The sequence below is a fragment of the Henckelia pumila genome, chromosome 1, assembly GCF_033568475.1.
Source record: "Henckelia pumila isolate YLH828 chromosome 1, ASM3356847v2, whole genome shotgun sequence".
Classification (NCBI taxonomy): domain Eukaryota; kingdom Viridiplantae; phylum Streptophyta; class Magnoliopsida; order Lamiales; family Gesneriaceae; genus Henckelia; species Henckelia pumila.
The window spans coordinates 74,348,232-74,372,747 of NC_133120.1; the positions used below are offsets into that span (position 1 = coordinate 74,348,232).

The 24,516-nt window shown below is 38.8% G+C and overlaps 2 protein-coding genes across 4 annotated transcripts; one reads left to right on the forward strand and one right to left on the reverse strand.

The window, feature by feature from the left end:
- Positions 1–12,157: 12,157 nt before the first annotated feature.
- LOC140889924 (uncharacterized) lies at positions 12,158–16,070 on the forward strand. Of its 2 annotated transcripts, none has more exons than XM_073297671.1 (5): positions 12,158–12,312; positions 12,722–13,160; positions 13,253–14,554; positions 14,654–14,800; positions 15,412–16,070. In XM_073297671.1, the coding sequence occupies exons 3-5, from the start codon at positions 13,516–13,518 to the stop codon at positions 15,882–15,884; spliced, it is 1,659 nt and encodes a 552-aa protein (XP_073153772.1). In that variant the 5' UTR covers positions 12,158–12,312; positions 12,722–13,160; positions 13,253–13,515; the 3' UTR covers positions 15,885–16,070. The 2 variants fall into 2 exon arrangements, with proteins under 2 accessions (XP_073153772.1, XP_073153769.1); XM_073297668.1 differs by having other exon boundaries at positions 13,264–14,554.
- Positions 16,071–16,609: 539 nt separating this feature from the next.
- On the reverse strand, positions 16,610–24,315 carry LOC140889912 (probable pectin methyltransferase QUA2). Of its 2 annotated transcripts, none has more exons than XM_073297658.1 (9): positions 24,032–24,315; positions 22,654–23,386; positions 22,434–22,560; positions 21,564–21,804; positions 19,685–19,910; positions 19,214–19,386; positions 18,537–18,840; positions 17,685–17,823; positions 16,610–17,110 (listed from the first exon to the last, which is right to left on the reverse strand). In XM_073297658.1, the coding sequence occupies exons 2-9, from the start codon at positions 23,376–23,378 to the stop codon at positions 16,952–16,954; spliced, it is 2,094 nt and encodes a 697-aa protein (XP_073153759.1). In that variant the 5' UTR covers positions 23,379–23,386; positions 24,032–24,315; the 3' UTR covers positions 16,610–16,951. The 2 variants fall into 2 exon arrangements, with proteins under 2 accessions (XP_073153759.1, XP_073153764.1); XM_073297663.1 differs by lacking the exon at positions 24,032–24,315 and adding an exon at positions 23,827–23,997.
- Between the last annotated feature and the right edge of the window lie 201 nt (positions 24,316–24,516).

Genomic DNA, 24,516 nt, shown 5'->3' on the forward strand with positions numbered 1-24,516 from the left:
TTTTGGTATATGAAGAACACATAAAATACTTCAACAATGCATCTTAAAAAAAATAGTAAAAGTAAAGGAAATGCAATAAAGAAATATACACGAATTTGTTTATAGATGTTCGAAGCTCAATCTCCTAAAGCATACGTCACCCCTTCTTCCTCCTCGTAAGAATCCACTAGAAGATTTTGACTGTTACAACTCTTTGCAACAGCCCACTCCAAGACTAGGATTTACCCACTGCATGTCTTAGAACTCCTAGCATACTCGATTGTAAGCCGCAACCTCACAATCCGCATAATGTTTAACATACACAATCTTTAACGTCTTTGTGTGAAGAATCTCACTCAACTAATCTATGAAATACATTTCTCTTGTATATGTGAGTGAATTGGGTGTGAAGAACTTGAATGAAAAGCTCAATAACTAAGTTTTGTTCTTCACACCAAGGCAAAACTTTCAACTAGCTGATAAATTTTGTTTAGACGCTTTTGCCTTTGAATCCCCTTCAAAAGCTTGTGTTAGATCTTCAATATGTTGTATTTATAAGCTCCAAAATTTATATAGCCTTTAGACACAATAATACAATTGGAGCGAAATTGATATTGGAGCTCAACTGAAGTACTGTAGCAGTTTGGCAAGCAAAACTGAATTGTCAAACTCGATACAGTTTGGCATGATCCGTTGATGACTAGGAAAAGTAATGAACATGAAATTTGTAGCTCTTTGTCTTGGATTTCCACAGCATCAAGAATCCTCAATTTGGATTTCATATGAGAGAGTTAAGCTCGAAATACCAGACCTGAAACGACCCTAACTCTATAATTAATAAATAAATATGCGGAAATTTTTTTTTTTTATTACTTACTAAATAAAATATGTACATATATGCCCATACATATATGCACAGAATAAAAAGATTTAAAAATAAATAAATAAATAAATAACTTAAATAAAAATGCATTCTTTAATAGAATAAATATCTGAGTCTACATTTAATTAAAATACTGTCATGAGAAAATAATTAAAAACTGCATGCACTAAAAATATTTAAAAATAACATTCCAAAACCCAACCACTGAAAAATACTTAAAAATGTAACATACTAAAAATATTCAAAACATGCATAACGACTCAGACATCTATCACGGTCACGGGGTCACTGCATGTCCACTCATATGTCCTCGCCGCCGGTAGGAGCTACATCCTCCTCTACGTACTCACCTGCACCATACCAGTGTAGTGAGCCTAGAGGCCCAACATGCTAACATAACAAGGGTTTAAAATAATTTAAATCAATTTAATACTAATACATAACATATACATGAATGAGCATGCTTCAAAATATCATACCATAACTTAACTTAAATTACTCAAATATCATAATACATAACTATTGTTGAGCAAAGTAATTTTCTAACATCGCATGGTTGTATCCGTAGTGTAACCTTAAATCATACATTAAATACTGATCAGCGTGGAAACCAACGTACGTGGCGGTGACGAATCACCTCTTAAATTGGCAGTAAACTGCCCTTCAATAGATCACATATGGGGACGAATCCCCCTCAAATCTCAAATTGTCACACTACTTCAACTTTCAACATAAAATATTTTCTTATTGCTCAACCTTAAACATTTAATCATACATAAAATTATTTCATGAATGCATGTACTTAATTAAAATGTGTGTCCTTCATATATATTTAATTTAATTTCATACTAACATATAAATATTAAAATAACTTCAATGCATAAAAATAATTAAATATATATTCAGGACACATGCAATTTCTCATGGATGGTACCGGACTGCTGGCCCTAACACTCAAGCCCAATTACTTAAATCTGGCCCATTAACACTGAGACTGGCCCATTAACATACTTAAGCCTAATAAAATTATTCTAAGCCCAATTAAATAATTAAAGCCCATTAAAACATTCTAGGCCCAATAACAACTTAATCTGGCCCAATGGCCCCAAAAGCCCAAAGAATGGCCCAATAATTTCCGTGGCTCAAAAGCCCATAAAATTAATGGACTATCTTAATAATAATTTTAAAAGCCCAAATAAAATTATTTGGGAGCCCAAATAATTTTATCTCTAATTAATTGGCCCAAAAACCAATTAATTCATAAAATACTTTAAAATTAAAAAGACTCAAGCCCGGCCCACCAAACCCGGACCCGGACCAACTTAACCCGACCCACTACCCTATTGACCCGACCCAAGCCCCACAACCCGACCCGAAACCCTGCTGAACCCTAAACCCGACGCCCCCCCCCCCTTCAGTTCTCCTTGGCCGCGGACAGCAGCCCTGCTCCGGCCGCCCCTGGCAGGAGCCCCGCCGCCCAGACGTAGCCCACGTTTGGGCGGACCTAACCTGCACCAACCCTCAGCCCCATGCAGCCCAAACCGCCGAGGCCGACAGCCCTTCCCTGAAACCCTAGCCTGCGCTTCCCATGGAGGCCGAACGAAACAACCCAAAATCTGGGCTCTTTTGGCTTGAACCATCCGAGCCAATCGAGCCTAGTCTCACCTTAGACATCCTAGGGACCCTGACCAGCAGTCATACAAGCCATGGCTAGGAGAAAAAGTGAATATGATCAACAAAACACAAGAACCAAGCGCATACACCATAACCGATTGGATTTCTGAAAATTTTCAATAAAAAGAATGATACCTACACACACACACGAACACTAACTGACATGGCACGAAAAATAGAGAAAGAATCATGTCTTTCACCGAAATTGAAGAGAAAAACGTGCGTGGGACGATTCCGGGACGACGAACGACCAACTTGAAGCTTGAACAACCGAGGCTATGGGGTTTTTCTGTGGGAAGCCGATGAAGATGATGAATAGTGGGGAGGGAGGCGGCTGAATTGTGTGAGTGATCGGGTGGGTTTGGGTAGATTAGGTTTTGGGTTTTTATTTTAATTAAAAATAGGTTTTAGGAAATTAAAATATTATTAAGGGTTGTTAAATATATAAAATATAATAAATAAAAACTCTAATTAATAAGTAAAAATCTGATAAAAGTTAAAATCCCAAAATTATTATTTAAAGAAATTTTAAAGATAATTAAAAGTCATTAAAATGGCTAAATTTGGATAAAAATAGACTCCTCAAATTATATAAAATTAAATACTAAAAAATTTTGAGGTAATAAAACTCAAAATAATATTTTTGGGCTCTAAAAATGCTCATGGAATAAATTGGCTAGAAAGTTGTCATCTCGTCCGTCCACGGTCCCGTCTACGCGATCAAAACAATTAAAATACTAAAAATCGTAAAATCACTAATTATGGGTTAAATGCTTAAAAAAAATAAATTAAATCATGCACAAATAATTCACATAATTATTTAACCCATAAATCACAAATTTAAATAATTAAATATCCTAATTATGCATGCGGATTTACGTATTTAAAATACCGGGTATTACAATTCTCCCCCCTTAAATTGAATTTCGTCCTCGAAATTTAAAGCACTTACCCGAACAACTCCGGGAAACGAGTCCTCATCTCTGCCTCGGTCTCCCAAGTAGCTTCCTCCTTCGAGTGATTCAGTCACTGGACTCTGACCATCGGTATGACACGCGTCCTAAGCCTCCGCTCCTCCATAGCCAAGATCCGTATAGGCCTCTCCTCAAATGCTAACTCCGGTGTCAACTGAAGAGGCTCAAAATCCAACACATGCGACGGGTTAGAGACATATCTCCGAAGCATGGATACATGGAAAACGTTGTGCACTGCTGCAAGCCCTGGCGGCAAAGCTAACCGGTAGGCCAACGTGCCAACTCTCTCCAAGATCTCGAATGGCCCAATATACCTCGGATTAAGCTTGCCTCTCCGGCCAAATCGCACTACTCCCTTCATAGGTGACACCTTCAGGAATACGTGATCACCTACAGCGAATTCCAAATCTCGTCGTCTAGTATCTGCATAACTCTTCTGACGACTCTGAGCAGTCCTCATCCGATCCCGAATCTGAGTCACAATGTCAGCTGTCTGCTGCACAATCTCAGGACCCAGTAAAATCCTCTCGCCAACCTCATCCCAATGTACCGGAGATCTGCATCTCCTCCCGTACAATGCTGCATAAGGAGCCATACCTATAGACGACTGAAAACTATTGTTATAGGTAAACTCCACTAATGGCAGTCTAGTCTCCCAAGAGCCCTGAAAATCAATGACACAAGCTCTCAGTAGATCCTCGAAAATCTGAATTACTCTCTCAGACTGACCATCTGTCTGGGGATGGAATGCTGTGCTGAACAAAAGTCTGGTCTCCAAAGCTGTGTGCAGACTCTTCCAAAATACAGATGTGAATCTCGGATCTCTGTCTGACACAATCGACACTGGTATGCCATGCAGTCTAACAATCTCCTTGATGTAAAGCTCTGCATACTGTGTCAATGAATAAGTAGTCCTCACCGGCAAGAAATGAGCTGACTTGGTGAGTCTATCCACAATCACCCAAATCGATGTGCAACCTCTGGCACTCCTCGGTAAGCCAACCACAAAGTTCATCGTAATATTCTCCCATTTCCATTCCGGAATAGGAAGAGGTCTAAGAAGTCCTGCTGGACGCTGATGCTCAGCCTTGACCTGCTGACAAGTCAAGCACTCTGACACAACTCTCCCAATGTCTCTCTTTATCCCGGGCCACCAATACAATAGCTGCAAATCTCGATACATCTTCGTACTTTCGGGGTGAATGGAATACGGAGATGTATGAGCCTCTGCTAAGATCTCAGCTCTCAACTGATCGACGTTCGGTACCCACATCCTACCACGGTACTGAACAATGCCATCCACAACTGTATACAGAAGATTATCCTTGGCCTCATCTCTCGGTCTCCAACGCTGTAACTCCTCATCAGTAGACTGTCCATCCCTGATCCGATCTCGCAAAACTGGCTGCACCGTCAACACTGACAAACTCGGTGCATGCCCACTCGAGTAAAACTCCAACCCAAACCTTTGAATCTCACTTTGCAGTGGTAACTGCACTGACAAACACGATACCACTGACGACTTCCGACTCAAAGCATCGGCTACTACATTAGCTTTACCCGGATGGTAGCTAATGTCACAGTCATAGTCCTTCACTAACTCCAACCATCGGCGCTGTCTCATGTTCAACTCCTTCTGCGTGAAGAAGTACTTGAGACTCTTGTTGTCTGTGAAAATCTTGCACTTCTCGCCATACAGATAGTGCCTCCAGATTTTCAGAGCAAAAACCACTGCTGCCAACTCCAAGTCATGCGTCGAGTAATTCTGCTCATGAATCTTCAGCTGCCTCGACGCATACGCAATAACCTTACCACACTGCATAAGCACTGCGCCTAAACCCAGTTTAGACGCGTCGGTGTATACCACTAACTCCTCATGTGGTACTGTCACCGCTAATACCGGTGCGGTAGTGAGTGCTTCCTTCAACTGATCGAAGCTCCTCTGACACTCTGAACTCCAGATAAATTTCGCATTCTTCTTGGTCAAGGAAGTCAAGGGTACTGCAATAGAGGAAAAACCCTAGATGAACTTCCTATAATATCCTGCCAAACCCAAGAAACTGTGAATCTCCGAAGCATTTTTTGGAATACCCCAATTCTGCACTGCCTCAACTTTCGACTGATCCACTGCAATCCCATCTCTCGAAATAATGTGGCCAAGAAATGCCACCTGCTCGAGCCAAAACTCGCACTTGCTGAACTTGGCATACGAACGATGCTCCCTCAAAGTCTGCAAGGCTATCTGCAGATGCTGTCTATGCTCCTCAATGCTCCTAGAATAGATCAAGATATCATCAATGAAGACTATGATGAACTGATCTAGATACGGCTGAAAGACTCGGTTCATGAGATCCATGAAAACCGCTGGAGCATTGGTCATCCCAAATTGCATCACTAAGAACTCGTAATGCCCATATCGTGTCCTGAAAGCAGTCTTGGACACATCTACATCTCTAACACGTAACTGATGATAACTAGATCGCAGATCGATCTTGGAGAACACTGAAGCTCCCTGCAACTGGTCAAATAAATCTTCTATCCTCGGCAGTGGATACTTATTTTTCACTGTGACCCTGTTGAGCTCTCGGTAATCGATGCACAGTCTCATACTGCCATCCTTCTTCTTCACAAATAACACCGGAGCTCCCCACGAAGAAAAGCTAGGACGAACAAAGCCTTTCTCTAACAACTCCTGAATCTGCTCCTTCAACTCTTTCATCTCGGTAGGAGCAAGTCTGTACGGTGCCTTAGAGATAGGCACGGTGTCTGGCACTAACTCGATGCTGAACTCCACATCTCTCACTGGTGGAATCCCTGCAACATCCTCCGAAAAGACATCCGGAAAGTCACGAACCACCTCTATCTCTGATAATGATCTGCTAGATGGTTCTGAGGCCGTGACAATACTGGCTAGAAACCCCTGGCAACCACGTCTCAACAACTTACTCGCCTGAAAGAGAGATATCACCTGAGGAATATCACTGCTCTGAGATGCATGAAAAGTGAACGGGTCGCCTACTGTAGGTCTCACTGACACTGATCTCCGAAGAAAATCAATCGAAGCTCCATTGACTGTCAACCAGTCCATACCCAAAATCAGATCGAAGCCACTCAACGGCAACACCACTACATCTGCTCGAATGGAGTGTCCCTGAAGCTCCAACTCCAAATCTCGAATGACCTTCGAGGTAGAAATAATCTGCCCTGACGGCATAGTAACATCATACCCACTGTCAATACTCTCAGGTGTGATGCCTATCCGCCTGATAAACTCCAGGGAGATAAACGAATGCGTAGCCCCTGAATCTAGCAACGCAAACGTGGAGTTGCCTCCAACTAGAATTCTCCCTGCACGCAGAAAATTCCCAACAATTTCATACCACTACTAAACTTTTCTCCAACGAGTCACTAATAACCCTTAATTCTAATCACAAGTAGAAACATGCTTTTTTTTTTTTTTTTAACATGCAGTTAAATAACCCAAATAACAACAATTTCCAAAAGAAAGACGAAAATTTTAACCAAAGGAAAAATTATTAAAATGCTAGGGGTAAGATATACCGGTGATCAAGGAGGTGTCTGGATCTACCTCCTCGGCCTGCATCACGAACACTCTACCAGCAGTGTTCTTCTTCCTCGGGCAGTTAGCTATCTGATGCACTGGCTCCCTACAGTGGTAGCAAACTCCTGCTCCCAAAAGACAAGGTCCCGAATGCATCTTCTGACACTTCGGGCAAGTAGGAAAACCTATGGCATTAGGGGCCCCGCCCCTCTGCTGCTGCGGCCTCTGCTGCGGATTCGGGCCCTTAGCCGGCCCAGTAAACTGCTTCTTCGCAGGAGGCTGCGAAGGTGGTCGCTGATACCCAGCCTGAAACTGCCTCTTACCCTGCTGCTCCCTCAGGATCTCTCTCCGACCCTCCTCGGAACGCAAGGCTCTACTGACTGCAGACTCATAAGTAAGGACGTCTGTCATGCGAACATCATGCTTGATATCCGCCTTCAATCCCTCCACAAACTGCCTCAACTTCTCCGGTGGACTGTCTGAAATCAGAGGCACAAAACGACAGCCCCTCTCGAACTGTCTCACATACTCAACCACTGACTTGTCTTCCTGACGGAGACTCATAAACTCCCGGATCATGCGACTGCGCACATCCTCAGTGAAATACTTGGCGTAGAAGATACGCCTGAACTCTGCCCAAGTCAGTGTAGGAAGGTGAACTCCCCTGGCAGCACCCTCCCACCAAAGAGCTGCATCTCCTCTCAGCATGTAAGTCGCACAGTTCACCCTGTCGGCGTCTGTGATCCCCATATAAGTAAAGATGGACTCCAGAGAGCAAATCCACCCCTCAGCCACCAAAGGATCGGTGGTACCAGCAAACTCCTTGGGTCCCTTCTTCTGGAACCTCTCAGCAACGTCCTCCTCATGGGACAACCTAGGACGTGTAGCCTGCTGCTCTAACAGAGCAGTAATACCCGCCATCATATTCGCATTGGCCTGCTCCAATGCTGCTAGAGGGTCCTGCGGAGGTGGAGGTGGAGGTGTAGGTGGAGATCTCCCACGTCTGTTCATCGGTTTGGGAGGCATTCTACACCACCACATATTTCTTTACGTAAATCGTCATGCATAACTAAGGGGTTTAAAATTAATGCTAACTTAAATTCTTAAAAGTAAAACATGCTATAAACACTTACAACTTACAGACCGGTAGCGTGGATTTCTGAGCTCGCATAGCAGTAATGACCCCTCCAAGGACCGTGCTATGATACCAACTGAAACGACCCTAACTCTATAATTAATAAATAAATATGCGGAAAATTTTTTTTTTATTACTTACTAAATAAAATATGTACATATATGCACAGAATAAAAAGATTTAAAAATAAATAAATAAATAAATAACTTAAATAAAAATGCATTCTTTAATAGAATAAATATCTGAGTCTACATTTAATTAAAATACTGTCATGAGAAAATAATTAAAAACTGCATGCACTAAAAATATTTAAAAATAACATTCCAAAACCAGACCACTGAAAAATACTTAAAAATGTAACATACTAAAAATATTCGAAACATGCATAACGGCTCAGACATCTATCACGGTCACGGGGTCACTGCATGTCCACTCATATGTCCTCGCCGCCGGTAGGAGCTACATCCTCCTCTACGTACTCACCTGCACCATACCAGTGTAGTGAGCCTAGAGGCCCAACATGCTAACATAACAAGGGTTTAAAATAATTTAAATCAATTTAATACTAATACATAACATATACATGAATGAGCATGCTTCAAAATATCATACAATAACTTAACTTATATTACTCAAATATCATAATACATAACTATTGTTGAGCAAAGTAATTTTCTAACATCGCATGGTTGTATCCGTAGTGTAACCTTAAATCATACATTAAATACTGATCAGCGTGGAAACCAACGTACGTGGCGGTGACGAATCACCTCTTAAATTGGCAGTAAACTGCCCTTCAATAGATCACATATGGGGACGAATCCCCCTCAAATCTCAAATTGTCACACTACTTCAACTTCCAACATAAAATATTTTCTTATTGCTCAACCTTAAACATTTAATCGTACATAAAATTATTTCATGAATGCATGTACTTAATTAAAATATGTGTCCTTCATATATATTTAATTTAATTTCATACTAACATATAAATATTAAAATAACTTCAATGCATAAAAATAATTAAATATATATTCAGGACACATGCAATTTCTCATAGATGGTACCGGACTGCTGGCCCTAACACTCAAGCCCAATTACTTAAATCTGGCTCATTAACACTGAGACTGACCCATTAACATACTTAAGCCCAATAAAATTATTTTAAGCCCAATTAAATAATTAAAGTCCATTAAAACATTCTAGGCTCAATAACAACTTAATCTGGCCCAATGGCCCCAAAAGCCCAAAGAATGGCCCAATAATTTTCGTGGCTCAAAAGCCCATAAAATTAATGGACTATCTTAATAATAATTTTAAAAGCCCAAATAAAATTATTTGGGAGCCCAAATAATTTTATCTCTAATTAATTGGCCCAAAAACCAATTAATTCATAAAATACTTTAAAATTAAAAAGACTCGAGCCCGGCCCACCAAACCCGGACCCGAACCAACTTAACCCGACCCATTACCCTACTGACCCGACCCAAGCCCCACAACCCGACCCGAAACCCTGCTGAACCCTAAACCCGACGCCCCCCCCTTCAGTTCTCCTTGGCCGCGGACAGCAGCCCTGCTCCGGCCGCCCCTGGCCGGAGCCCCGCCGCCCAGACGTAGCCCACGTCTGGGCGGACCTAACCTGCACCAGCCCTCAGCCCCATGCAGCCCAAACCGCCGAGGCCGACAGCCCTTCCCTGAAACCCTAGCCTGCGCTTCCCATGGAGGCCGAACGAAACAACCCAAAATCTGGGCTCTTTTGGCTTGAACCATCCGAGCCAATCGAGCCTAGTCTCACCTTAGACATCCTAGGGACCCTGACCAGCAGTCATACAAGCCATGGCTAGGAGAAAAAGTGAATATGATCAACAAAACACAAGAACCAAGCGCATACACCATAACCGATTGGATTTCTGAAAATTTTCAATAAAAAGAATGATACCTACACACACACACGAACACTAACTGACATGGCACGAAAAATAGAGAAAGAATCATGCTTTTCACCGAAATTGAAGAGAAAAACGTGCGTGGGACGATTCCGGGACGACGAACGACCAACTTGAAGCTTGAACAACCGAGGCTATGGGGTTTTTTTGTGGGAAGCCGATGAAGATGATGAATAGTGGGGAGGGAGGCGGCTGAATTGTGTGAGTGATCGGGTGGGTTTGGGTAGATTAGGTTTTGGGTTTTTATTTTAATTAAAAATAGGTTTTAGGAAATTAAAATATTATTAAGGGTTGTTAAATATATAAAATATAATAAATAAAAACTCTAATTAATAAGTAAAAATCTGATAAAAGTTAAAATCCCGATATTATTATTTAAAGAAATTTTAAAGATAATTAAAAGTCATTAAAATGGCTAAATTTGGATAAAAATAGACTTCTCAAATTATATAAAATTAAATACTAAAAAATTTTGAGGTAATAAAACTCAAAATAATATTTTGGGCTCTAAAAATGCTCATGGAATAAATTGGCTAGAAAGTTGTCATCTCGTCCGTACACGGTCCCGTCTACGCGATCAAAACAATTAAAATACTAAAAATCGTAAAATCACTAATTATGGGTTAAATGCTTAAAAAAAATAAATTAAATCATGCACAAATAATTCACATAATTATTTAACCCATAAATCACAAATTTAAATAATTAAATATCCTAATTATGCATGCGGATTTACGTATTTAAAATACCGGGTGTTACAAGACCTGCTCCTAAACAGTCAAGAACAAAAATAGTTGAGTGAATGTGGTTCAGTCGAGTGTTATATCTCTTGATTCATTGATTTTTGAGCAAAGTCATAAACATGAAGGTTGTAGCTCTTTCTCTTAGCTTTCCATGGAATCAATAATCATTTTATTTCGAGTTTATATGAGAGAGATATGCTCGCTATACCATACTATACCAGAAATTATACTCTGCAGAATTTTAGTTCTGAACCAAATATTTCAATGCAGTTTATCAGCTTCTTATGCTCTGATTCATACTTTGACTTGTGAATATGATTTGTGGATCGTTATTGTAGCTTTTTAACTCATGTTGATTCGTTACATTTTGATAACCGAACTGCAAGATATGATCAAAATATCGGAACTGATTGAGGTCAACTGCTTCTGTTTTCTTGCTCGACTGATCCAATTTAGTTTTGTCTTCAGACGTCAGTTTGATCTTGATAACATTCGTTTTTTCCCAACTGACGTCAAATACTATATGTTCCAAATCGAGTTTACTAAGCAATCATCTTGACAGCTAATCATTTTCATCATTGAGATGTGAGATATCATCGAAACACTAAAATTCGCCAGAAGTTAAGTTTGGCTAAATTTCAGTTTTGACTTCCATCTTGAATTTAACAACTTCACAATAGAATAAATATGTTAGAAACACAATAACAAATTTTGTTATCATCAAAACCAAGAATACTTATGTTTCACAACCAAACAATTTAGATCATTCCATGCACTAATAATTATAATTACAGAAGTATAGATAGCCATATATAAAGTGTATATATATTGGTTTATTTAAAAAAAACATACAAATACAGAAGTATAGATAGCCATATATAAAGTGTATATATATTGGTTTATTTAAAAAAAAAACATACAAAAACTATTATGAGACTAATGCGTCAATTTTACAAGACATATTTTTAACTCGATTATAAAAAAATTGCTTATTAGGTAAAAAAAGCTTCAATTTTTACTTCAACCCAAAAAATAAACGTGATACTTTTTGGAAGGAATTACAATTTGTGATCCAAGTGGATTGTGTTGGGTTTCAGAAGAAATCCAAAAGGACAAATAAAATAACGAAAAAACATGCTCTGATGTTTTCTATTAATAAATGAAATGAAACAAAAGCATTGGCAGTTGAATCCTCCGCGTGGACAGCGCGTCTGCCTCTGCGGCGCACGCAAATTGTCGTATTTAGGAGTGTCCTTTCTTCTTCCAACCCACTCTCACCTCAGATATTCGCCAACACTCGGCCCGCAATTCACTCTCTTCCAGGAATTAACTCTTGCCGGGTTCTTGTTTTCTGCCGGGAAATTCAAGAATCCGGTCACGACCGATCCTCAACCTGGCAAACCTTGTGATTATTCGGTAATTTGACATGCATTCCTTTTCTTTTTGATTGTTTCTTTGTTTTTCGTCTGATAATTCGATGTATTTTCCATGTCAAGAAAGTTAGATATTGAGGGTCTGTGTTCTCGGTATCTCTAGCTTAATCTTTTAGTGGCTTGCTCGAAGAAAGGTTGTGACTTGATGTTGTTTTTCTGGAAATATAGCCCAAAAAAAAAAAAAAGAAGTCGGCTCGTTGTATTTATGTGTATATCTAAGGTCGCATATGTAACAGCTTTCAAGAAAAAGACACTTTTTTCCGACATAAATAGGGGTCCCAACTTCCAAGAATTTGTTGGCGTTTAATTTCTGGTGGTTCCTCTTTTAATTCTGTGAAAATGGGTTTTCTCATACCGGGAGTTCTTTTTTTGGTTTTGTCTTGTTTCTCCAGGAATAATTATGGTGAACCTTCAGGAGAAACATATCTGAGTTTATCAGTCTGGCAGAAGCTCACTTACTGAGGTTCTCTTCCTGCTTGATATGGGTTGGGACGCAATCAAGTAAAGCAGGCTTTGAAACCTCAGTACTCCGCTGTCTTGATCTGTTTTCGGCATTGCTTTGGCGACTGCCCGTTGATTATGGCTAATCTTGATCTGATGGGATCTCTATATTGGATAAGCTGCTTTTGTTTATTTAGCTGAGAGGTTTGCTTTTAGATGTGTACAAGGTTTGGCAGGATATTACGTGTGTTAGTTCTTCGAAAGGAAATGTTGTTTCGGTTTGAATTTCCATTTCTTCTGGAGGATTTGGAGTGAGTTTGTTTGCTGATAATGGCGTTTCTTAACTGCTTCTGTGCTTCATGGAGGAATAACAAAGATAGGACGAGTAAAGTAAGTATGATTACTTTTGTCTAAATGTTCTCTCTTTTCCTTCTTTGGTTTGTGTCTTTTATTTTCCGTTCTTGCTGTTTCAATGTGTATAGCTATTGTTTAGGGAGATAATGGGTCCTCTACTCCTATTGACAAGGGAAAGAATTCCAAAACTTTGCAAGTAAAGCTCGAGCATCCCCAAAAATCTCCGGAAACTTTGGAGCTGAGATCAACTTCTTTTACTGTTCCCGTTCCTTTCCATGTCCCAAAAAGTTCTAGCTGTAACATCAAAGTAACGGATCACGGCAGTCCATTTGCAGCTGATCGTGGAGAAGTGCATTATGAAGGGGAGGACGAGCATGAGGATACTTTGCAGATGAAGAGGGAGGATTCTGATTTTGATCTAGTGTCTTATGTTGTAAACTCCAATGAAGAAATGATTGGTGTGGATTTTGATGATACATGTGACAAGATGCAGAACGAGGATATTGAGGAAGACTTCGAGGCAATTGCTGGTGGACATGTTAGTGATCCTGGCATGGGGAAAGTAGAATTTTTGGCTTCTCCGAAACTCAAGCGATCCTGCTCCGATTTGGTTATGAGAAAGACATACCAAGAGCTTGCAGAGCACCCACATCCTGCAAAATCTAAATCGTACGAGGATATGCAAAGATTGACTGAAAGGTTCAGAGAGGGTATTCTTGAAGGGGATGCAACAAGTCCAGTTACCGTTATGACACAGAGAAGTGCTGACAGAGTAATATTGAAGAAGCATTCTTCAAGTCAAATACTGCCCTCTAGAAGCAGGAGATTGTGGTGGAAATTGTTCCTGTGGAGCCACAGGAACTTGCATAGATCAAGCAGTGAAAAGCCACAGCCAAAAAGTTATACCGAGACTGCTATTCATCTTCAAGGTGGCTACTCTTCAGATACCATAGAACCGAAACGAGGAATGCAGTCGAGCAAGTTTGAACTTCCTTGTTCACCGAGTAATGAAGTGATCGATAAAGGAGATTGTGAGGCATATGATCAGAGGTGGGACGGACTTTATGGAGTTTCTGGTATGTGGCCTCAAAATCAATGGGTTGCTTTCCCTGCAGAATCATCCTCTCCTTTGGCCAGAGTCAATGAGTGGGTGCAAGAAATTTCGGTACTGCCTCCAGGTCAGATTGAAGATGACGATTACATCGGAGACGGTGTTGAGTTTCCTCCCTCTCCTGATAATGGTGGTCAATCATCCACTCGATGTCCACCTATAAGCGTACCTGAGGATATATCACATGCTAAAATTGTTATACAGTCTTTAAATGCCTCATCAACTGTGGCTCATATGACAGACATCATGCTTAAAATTATACCACCGATTTCACATTTTTCTAGTCTCCGATCCGTGAATTTGTCTGGGAATTTGATAGGTATGTCATCCAGCCTATTCAAAACCACAAGCAAATTGAACTGTTACCCTGATCTTTTGATTTCTTAATGATTTATAATTTATCATTCTCATACTGCAGCCCATATAAATCCTGGATCTCTTCCAAAGGGTCTGCACGTTTTGAATTTGTCCAGGAATAAGATAAATACTATTGAAGGATTGAGAGAATTGACTCGGCTGCGAGTGATTGATCTCAGCTACAATCGGATTACTCGAATTGGACAAGGTATATATCTTTCGCGATCCCCTTTTAATCTAAGATACCGTTTGGTATCATGGATGGGATGTACGATAGATGAATAAAAATATGATGAGATATGGATAATCAAGACATAAATATGAATAATATGTTGTTTTGTATGTTTTTTATTTTGTAGGATTATTGTGTTTGTTCTCTTAATTACCATTGTCAATTTCACTTATATGACACTCATCCTCCATTAATACCATGTGTTAAGAGGTATTTGTCATCAAGCCTACATCTAATGTTATACTGGGCCATAAGATATCATTGAATTAACAAAAAAATGAGAAAAACATGTCCCACTTTTATCTCATGTACCAAACGGTACCTAAGAATCAGGGTAATATGGCAGTCTGGTTTGTTCTGACTCAATAGAAATTAGAAATGATCCTGAAGTTGAGTGATTATAGCAAAATGGACGTAGCTCTATAGTAATTATACAGACATTCAAGAACTATTTATAGTAATTATACAGACATTCAAGAACTACTTATGTTTTTTGACCGACCCTCTGGTGGCATTGATGTTAATTTACACGCGATAGAACTTACCAAAAAATATCTAATGAATCTCTTGGTTTGGGATGTTATTAGGATTATCGAGCTGTACTCTTGTTAAAGAGCTTTATCTTGCCGGAAACAAGATCAGTCATGTTGAGGGGCTACACAGGCTTTTGAAACTTACTGTGTTGGACTTGAGCTTTAACAAGATAACCACAACAAAAGCACTCGGTCAGCTTGTTGCGAACTACAGTTCCCTGATAGCTCTAAATCTGCTGGGAAATTTAGTTCACAGCAATGTTGGCGACGAACAATTGCGAAAAACTGTGTGCAGTATCCTCCCAAAGCTAGCTTTCCTCAACAAGCAGCCCATAAACCCACAGAAGGCTCGAGAAATCAGGACAAACGCCATTGCTAAAGTTGTTGGAGACAGCAGACTTAACAAAAGAAGGAAAGCAACGAAGAGGGTGGTGAGTCAAGGGACCTCATCAGGTACCGTTTCTCGTAGAAGAAGCAGTGCCCCTACTCCGCAGACGAGCAGGTTGAGATCGGGGAGTCGTCCTTGAAACCATTATGAATTCAAGGACGAGGCATGATTTGTAATAAATTATGTTAATTCGATTCTGTTATTTGGCTGTAATGTGTTGTATCATGTAGGAGCCATCTTCACTTAATGAAAATGGACACACGTTATATTTAATGTGAATATACATCATATATCGTTTTTGTAAATGGACACACGTTATATTTAATGTGAATATACATCATATATCGTTTTTGTTATTGCATTGTCGAATATGTAACAAGTATGGATCCCACGTGAAGTTAAGAGTAAACTATGTACATGAGTTGCAAAATAAAAAGATTCTTAATTTGGAGCAAAACTATTTGCATTAGTGCCTTAGTGGTCTGTCCGAACATGTATTTCTTAGCCTTTTACTGACCAAATTCAATAGAGAAAATATCAAATGTGTATTAATCAGAAATAAACTTATATTTTTGAAATATGTTTCAGTTTCAATTTCTTCGTCTGAATGGAGAAAAGTAAAATGACCCCCCAAGTGCTTATCCGAGCATGAGAAAAGCAAGTCCAGAATCATCATTTTGACCCGAGACAAACCTAAAGATGACGAGGGGCGTAGTCGCCATGCTCTTTTACACAAGAAATCTCAAGATTCCAAGAAATGTGAGAAAGGGATGTACATCTCTCCCGAGGCCTGAGAAACACATGGATTGGCGCAGGGAAGAGAACGCATGATAGGAAGACTTGGAGGGGGCAAGAAACAGCATCTAAGATTAAAGCACTTCTATACAATAATAGATCGTTCTTTGTTTATTGTGTAACATTCTTCACAAATAAATTTCATCCTATAATTGTGCTCTTACAATGACATCACAAGGAAAAATAGTGTGTTGCACTATACCATTTTCACTTTCCCTGTAACTACATGGCACCCCTATTTCCTTGCGGCTTCATAGGAGTGGTTTGTTATCACAAACGCATTTTCGACTTTTGGCTTCAAAACTTTCATTCCAGACTTTACGTGGAACTTATGGTGGTAATTTTTTATCCAAAAATGAATGTGAATATTATCATCTACAAATATCTTTAGCTAACCGGCATCTTTCAGGACTAGCTAGCTTGTCTTTTGGAGAAAGGCTTCTGGCAGATTAAGAGTTTCTCGTCACTGTTGCTTTCAATCTCGACGACTCGAGCCTCCCATTTCAGATGGGTTGTGAGAGATCTAGCAAACTCAATAAGATGGGCACTGTCCCTTAAAATCACCCATCCCTGCATTTGATTTGTTGATTAGCATAAACAAAGACTGAAGAAAATGCATAAATGCAAATGGTAATCACAAATCCACCGTTAGGACGGATTCATGATCATTGAAGGATTTTGTTGAAGACATCCTTGTTTAATAATTAGAATCAATTTGCATGCATACCATAATTCATAAGCAGCTAGGCGGACAAAAGAGGAACGAATCAACATGTGCAAAAAACCCTTCATTCGTTCTCATTCAAACTTAAGAAGTATCAAGAAATTTGAATCAGGACTTCTGATCTAATATGTGGTCTTCAGATTAATCCAGACGAGGTCAGCTTTCCATTTGCATGTTTCAATATCAACGACAGATATAAAACCAGACCGATTGTGTGGCTAACATCAAAATTATAATACACACATTCATCTATAATGATGTCAACTATTGAGAGTTCAAATATAAATAGTTTGTTGGGTGAGGTGAAAATAAACTTAACAAAAGAAACATTATAAATGCATCTATAAATGCAAATTAACTCATTGTTCATATCACAAGAGAATGGACTCCAGCCTAAATTAAACAAATTGTATCAAATACCTCTGGACGAAGCAAACGATCCATCTCAGTAAAAAGATCGAGCGCCTGGCATGTGGGGTGCTCGGCAAATTGAAGGGAGATTAACCCTTGAGCGTGGACCAAATCATATGTTCTTGGATATGTGGGAAATGGTTCGCACCTGTGCGAAAAATGCCACGGTAAAGAAAGTGGTGCGTACAAGTACAAAAATTAATTGCAAAACGCCAACGAGAAAAAATATGCAAATGACTGCACTTGTTTCAGTTCACTCCGATTATATCTGGGGGTAATAACCATTGAATCACAATTATATTTCAGGGTGCTGCAGGGCATTTGCTTCTCTTTCTGGAATACCTTTTTCTGTTTTCTTGAGGAAAAGAACAGAAAAGTAACTATCACAGAGAAAAAAATTGACATTTGCATTTATAGTGCAAACCAAGACATAATTTCTTAGATTACTCTATATTCTTAAAGCACCCTTTGAAAAATGGCAACGGCTGAAAGAAGAATCAAAGACAGACCCACAATGCGTGTTGGATAATTAATATTGAGATCAAATTCACAAGTTGCAATATTATTAACACTGAGGAAAAGTTTCATGAAGATTTGATTAAAATAAACATATCCTGCAAGGAGGAACACAGCTATCCTCTGGTAGAAAGTGGCAAAAGCAAAAAAAAATTTCTAGGTTTTCATCAGCAACAAGTTTCAGAAATCAATCCATGAGATAAGACTTCAAAGATCCTTAGTAAAGTGGGAATGCTCACATGCATGTTATGACACAGGATCATATTTAACTCGAAATAGGATTGATAAGTTGTAAGCAGAAAAAGAAACCAATTATAGTGCCATACAATAGCATGTAAAACTTACCAGTCATGTTGCACTCCAATAAAACCCCTGTCAACTATTAGAGGCAGACTGTTAGGTCCTCTTGTGGGGACAACATTCATTACCCACACGGATTTTCCAGTTTCTAACAAGGCAGCATTGAAACCACCAAGACGAGCATTCATGTCTAAAACATTTCTGAGCATGTTAAAAGGTGGCGAAGGATCCTCATCTCCAGGTCTCTTCGGGTGATCAGAAAATATTAGTGGTGACAGCAGAGACCAATAATTGCTGACTGCTGATTTCCAGTTAATAGCATCTTCGGCAACCTCTTCTGACAGCAAACCTAACAGGAAAAGAAAAGAGAGTCATCATTGTTTTGTTCGATTACAAAGCACATGCTTGAAGCTTGCTGTAAAATATCTACTCGTGTGCGGATCAACTCTTTCAAGATGATACAATAAACAAAGTGAAATCTTAGGGTAGGCGATTGACACCACCTGAAGTTACGCTTAAATACAGCAAACCTCAAAGTGACAAACTTTAAGGCTTGGAAAGCAATATTAGTCCACCTGGTAGAGGTGAGTAAAATAATATTACGATGAGTAAAGTTAGCCCAACCTTAGAGTCTGCCATAAATGATAAAACTAGGGGCTAGTTTTTGTATTATGCCCAGCCTCAAGGGATTGCAATTTACTCAATACATAAACATATAGTACCATGAATTTGAAGTTCAGCTGAGCTCAGAGTAGCTTGGGAAGGCGATTTTCTTCTTTCTTCGATGGAGATCCAACGACGGCTCTGCGTTCCACTAATGCATGACTGGAGTGGCCGGTAATATGGAGACTCAATGTCATGGACCTTGCTACAGAGAGAAGGAGAAGCAGTTTTCCTGGAAATAAAATCAAAGGGTTCCTTCTTAGGGGTGATGCACCACTTACATATGCAATCATTAGATTAGTGTAGTAGATATAGTATGAATAACATAAATTCCACAAGTGTTAAACACATATTTATTCTCGACATCTTAATTGTTCACTTTAATTTATCCTATCCACGATCACCAAAATAGTTCCACAACAAGTAACATGTTTCAATATAAGTTGACAGACAAGTAGCCCCCGTTCATTACAGACAGATGAGATTTATATAAAGGCACGAAAAAGTAGGTGATTCATATGTAGCCTTGCCTTGCTGAATAACATTTCTTCTTACTAGTCTTCTTCCATACAACAGTCTCGTCTTGCTGCGGCAACATCTCCCAGCAGAGATTTTCTGCTAAAGAACGCACTGCATTCCACTGTTTCAGGTTAACCTTATTGCGAAGGGATCGCTGAGAATTTATGAGTGGACTAGTCCAGACAAAATATCCACCGGGTCGCAGCAAACGATCGACCTCAAGCAAAAATATACCATCTGCACCAAAAACAAGAATTACTAAACAGAAAAGAAATATTCTCAATGATGATAAGTGTGATATAATCACAAAACTTAAAATAAAGATATGATATTTGAAAAAGTAAAAAAACAAACATGGATACAGGGTATCACACAGTATTTGATACAAATTTGAATATATAAAACATATGCTTTTATGTTCACACATGGGCAGTGATGCTTGATGGCAAGGGAGCAGGGTCCAGAATTAGAAATATTTTAGGCGTTCACGCTTCTCCTATCAAGAGTGTACAGTGAGCCCAAAAGAGGTTTCCAACCGTTGAATCACACATCCATGTTTCTGAGCATAACAGCAAATAGCAAGTTCCAGAGGGAGATCCTATCCAGGCTGATAAGGGAAAGTTCCATCAAGACCAGTAGCTGAGATTTAAATTATTTCTGCAAAGTTGTGGAGTAAGATATTCCTATTCTGAAGGCATGTAGCAACAACAGATCCCACCTCAAAGACTCAGGCTCATATGATTAGCATAGATATCTAAAATGGTGGGCCCTTTAATAACTTGTTGAGAGAGCAGAATACCCATTCTCTAAAGCTAGCTGCTTAACAGCTTAAGTAACAAATAAAAAACACCATGTCTCAATGAAGGGTTATTTCAAGAGGGAGTACAGTATGAACTTCGCCGATCATCGTCTAACATAAAAGAGATTAAAAATCAGGACTTCAAATTTTTTAAGATGGATCACATTCATTTTACCAAAAAAAATTTAAATCCTACATGGACCTCTGATTTTCAAATTTAAGTGGGTGAGCTAATTGCACATCAAAAGCTAGCTCCAGTTTGATAGCATGAAAATATCAATTAAATGAATTAAAGATGGAGTCATACAAAGATATGTTTTCACTCTCTGCAATAAGAATATAAGATGATCATAGATAAAAACGAAACCCGAGATTTTAACATCTGATTTGAGCTCTGTTATACCCCTTTCTTACTTTTCTTTCAGCTGGACCTTGAAGAAACCAGGAATTTGGCCAGCTTGATTATGGAACTCCTTAATTTTTTAACCTATTCTTTTCAGACTACCATTTCCCCTAAGGTAGAACCTGATGTAGATAGGTGCCTTGGACTTCATGATTATCTCTTGATATCATTATATACATAAGTCCAACTTTTTATTTGAACTTCCGTGTTTATGTTACAGCTTCCAAACTCCAAAGGACATAGGGCTTCTATGAAACTAAAAACGAAAAATAAAAATAACAGCTTAGGTTGTTGTAATTCATTTTTTTCAATAATAAACGACCTCCGTTTACCTTGCATAGTTGCAAAAGTTCACAATACATTTGCTCTTTAACCCAAAGTTACAAGCGTACTTGAACTTTTTAATTATTATATCATAATAAATGCAATATTCTCATTGTTAGAAAAACCATAAAGGTGCCCAAATGGTAGCAATCATTTTGAATCCTATCAATTCTTTTATGCATAATTGTTACCAAGAACTATTCTTATATGTATAGTTTAGACGGAATATATTAACAAAAATAATCCATGCAGGTTTGGTATTAACTTTTGGTTGTTAGCACTTCTTCCACAAATAAGGAACAATGGAGATAACAGAAAAAAGAAAAATAATTTTAAAAAAATCAAAATTACCATAATAGAGTACCTTTTGCATCCCAATCAACACGACATCTTGCGCAATGTATCATATCAAACGAAAGGGACGGATATGGTAATTGCTTTGACGTAAATGAGCCAATCATTGCTGGAAGACCTCTTTCTAGTGTTAATTGAACTTGACTGCCCGAAGCCTCATAATTTGCTATACACATGGTCAATAGTTGGTTGGAAGATAGATGAGCCCCAAAACTACCATATCCACATTCTATGTCCAGAATCGTCCGAACCTAAAATTAAACAGATAAAATAGTTATATTCTTGAACATATGATACATGATTGCCCAATTACTACATAAAATAATATCCAGCACTCGAAATATGGTGCCATCTAGATAAAGCTGATGTAATGGCTCAAAAAAACCACATTTCAAGTTCTCATTTCAAGGGTGTATAGTTCATAAGATAATTAGTTAGCATGATGGATCCAAGTAAATTCATAACGAAGGGTATCACTTGGTAAGAAACTTAAAAAAACACTCTCTGTAAGCTTTTGAATTATATCCTACATAAATCAAACTGCCAATCATTTGCAGGGCTATTAAACAAGTGTATGATGAAAATCTAGAAATTTTCATTTATAATTCCTAGCACGTCGATCTATAATTTTAGTAATCAAGCAACAAAGTACTGCGCAAAAAATTGTGTTTGTTCGGAACTTCTGCAACAAAGCTTTCAAACAGGGGAGGAAGATAATGTCTTATAGTGTTAAACCAACAACAGAGAGATATCTCAACCAAAAAGCTGGGGATCAACTACAACAGGTGCAATTCAAAGATGTAAAACACATATCGCCATAGAGTAGTCAAATGATATAGAAGAAAAATCACACAAATAAAGCATGACACTGTCAACTTACTCCAGCTTGTAAGTAATTATCATTTTTTAGTCCAATAATTTCTGCAATTTGATGTGCATAGTCTTCAACATCAAATGTAGAAGATACTGAACGAAAGGAAATCTGGTCTTCATCCAACATCATCATCCTGCAGTTAAAGACGGAGAAAAAAATCAAATGAAGGACGTGAACAATAAATACCAGTTTTTACCGAGCTTACAAAATCAACTCTTTTACTCACCTTTTGGTTAAACTTCCCGAAGATAGCACCTCTTGTGCTGTGATATTAACATTTGCAAACCAGATGACATCCTTTCCAGTAGGCCACCTGAGTGGAATCTTGTAATTGGCAGGTGTAAGAACCAAACAGTTTTGCTTGAAGCCGCCTTCACAATGGCGGTTGTATTCTTCACCATTGGAAAATCCCATAGCAAGATTTTCCGATACATTGAAGCAAGGGACATAGTTTTCCGATTCCTCAGAACAGTAATCCAATTCTCTCATTCTTGCAGAACCAAGAGACAGCTCCCCAATCTCATGAAACTCCGAGTACAATTGCTCTTGAAGTCGCCTATATCCATGAAATATTTTCCCTCTAGTCGTAGAGGTTATAGAAAGTGTCCACCAGAAGGAACCAGTAAGTGCAAGAATTACAATCACCACTAAACTGAATTTGAGTAGAGAGATTGTCACTTTATGCCTACTCCTCAGATTCCCAGGGCTAAATGGATCAGAAACGAATCCATTCTCACTTAAGCTGTGTTTGGAAAATAATTTATCTGGAAAAAGAATTCGAAGAGGGGATTTGATAGATAAATATGCATGATCACCGCCGTTGGTTCGAGTCCGATCCATATCTTCCTTCTCGGCCCTTTCTTTCATCCGAGAATCTTCCCACAAATCATGACTGTTCCCTGAGAATCTCCCGCCTCCACCTGACACACCTCGATGGAGAGGACGTGACATTTTACAACCTAAGACACAACACAAAGGAAGGAATCATTAAAGAACATAAGCACCATATGGGCCAACCACAGAACATAAAACATCTTTTTTAATCACTTGTTAGAAAAACAGCCAAACTGAGATGAAAAAGCACCAAGTGTCATTGATATATCTGCTTCCTAATTACATTTTTAGATCCTCAACATCGTAAAAAGCCAGAATCCGTGATCTTTTAAAAAAACAAATACTATATTAATCCAAGAGATGGAGATTTTCACTGTACATGTAACGTGAACTGAAAAGCAGAAATAAAATATGCCCACTATCCATCGAAGAAACACGCCATTTAATAATAAATTTAGTAGATTCACTCCAAAATACAACTAAAATGCCCAGGATTTGCCTCACCCACAAAGGAACACATACAAAAAATAAATAAATAAAATAAAATAATCAAGCTGGATGGAACCTGAATTCAGCTGAGCTCAATCACTCCAGCCAACCAAACCAAACACCAGAAATGATAACAAACCAGAAAACCCAATTTAGATCATATCATACAACAAAAACCATTAAATACGTCAGCTTTCCACCTACGATTCAAAATCGCAAAACAACAAAAGAGAGCGGTTGCAGAAAAAACAACAGTTTTTTTTTTCTTTCCGAGCATTCACCTTGAGAGATGCAAATTCTGCTGACGCTTAAACAAAAAACCCTCCTCGATTTCAGCCTATTCTGCTGCGGCTTTTCATGAAATTCACACAAGCCCAAGATTTGCCTTGCCCCCACCTCCTCACCTCATTGTTTGATCTCTCTTACACACACAATCACCCCCACTCCCCGAGCTCCCAAATCCCCCTCACAGCTTCACAATCTCTCACGCGAGGTGGGTCTGCTTTTTGGAGAGAATCCGAGTGAGAAAACAGCTAAAATTAGAGAGAATGGGAAGGAGAATATCATCTGCCAAGCTCACACATTGACACATATATATACACACAGTAAAATGTGTCTATTTGTACCACTATGGATCCAATCTCAGCAGGGGTCGCTCGTGAGAGACTATTTTATTTTTTTAATCTGTTATTTAAATTAATTTGATCCTATAATTAATTAGTGTTAATATAAAAAAATATTTATTTATATAATAATATTACTTTTA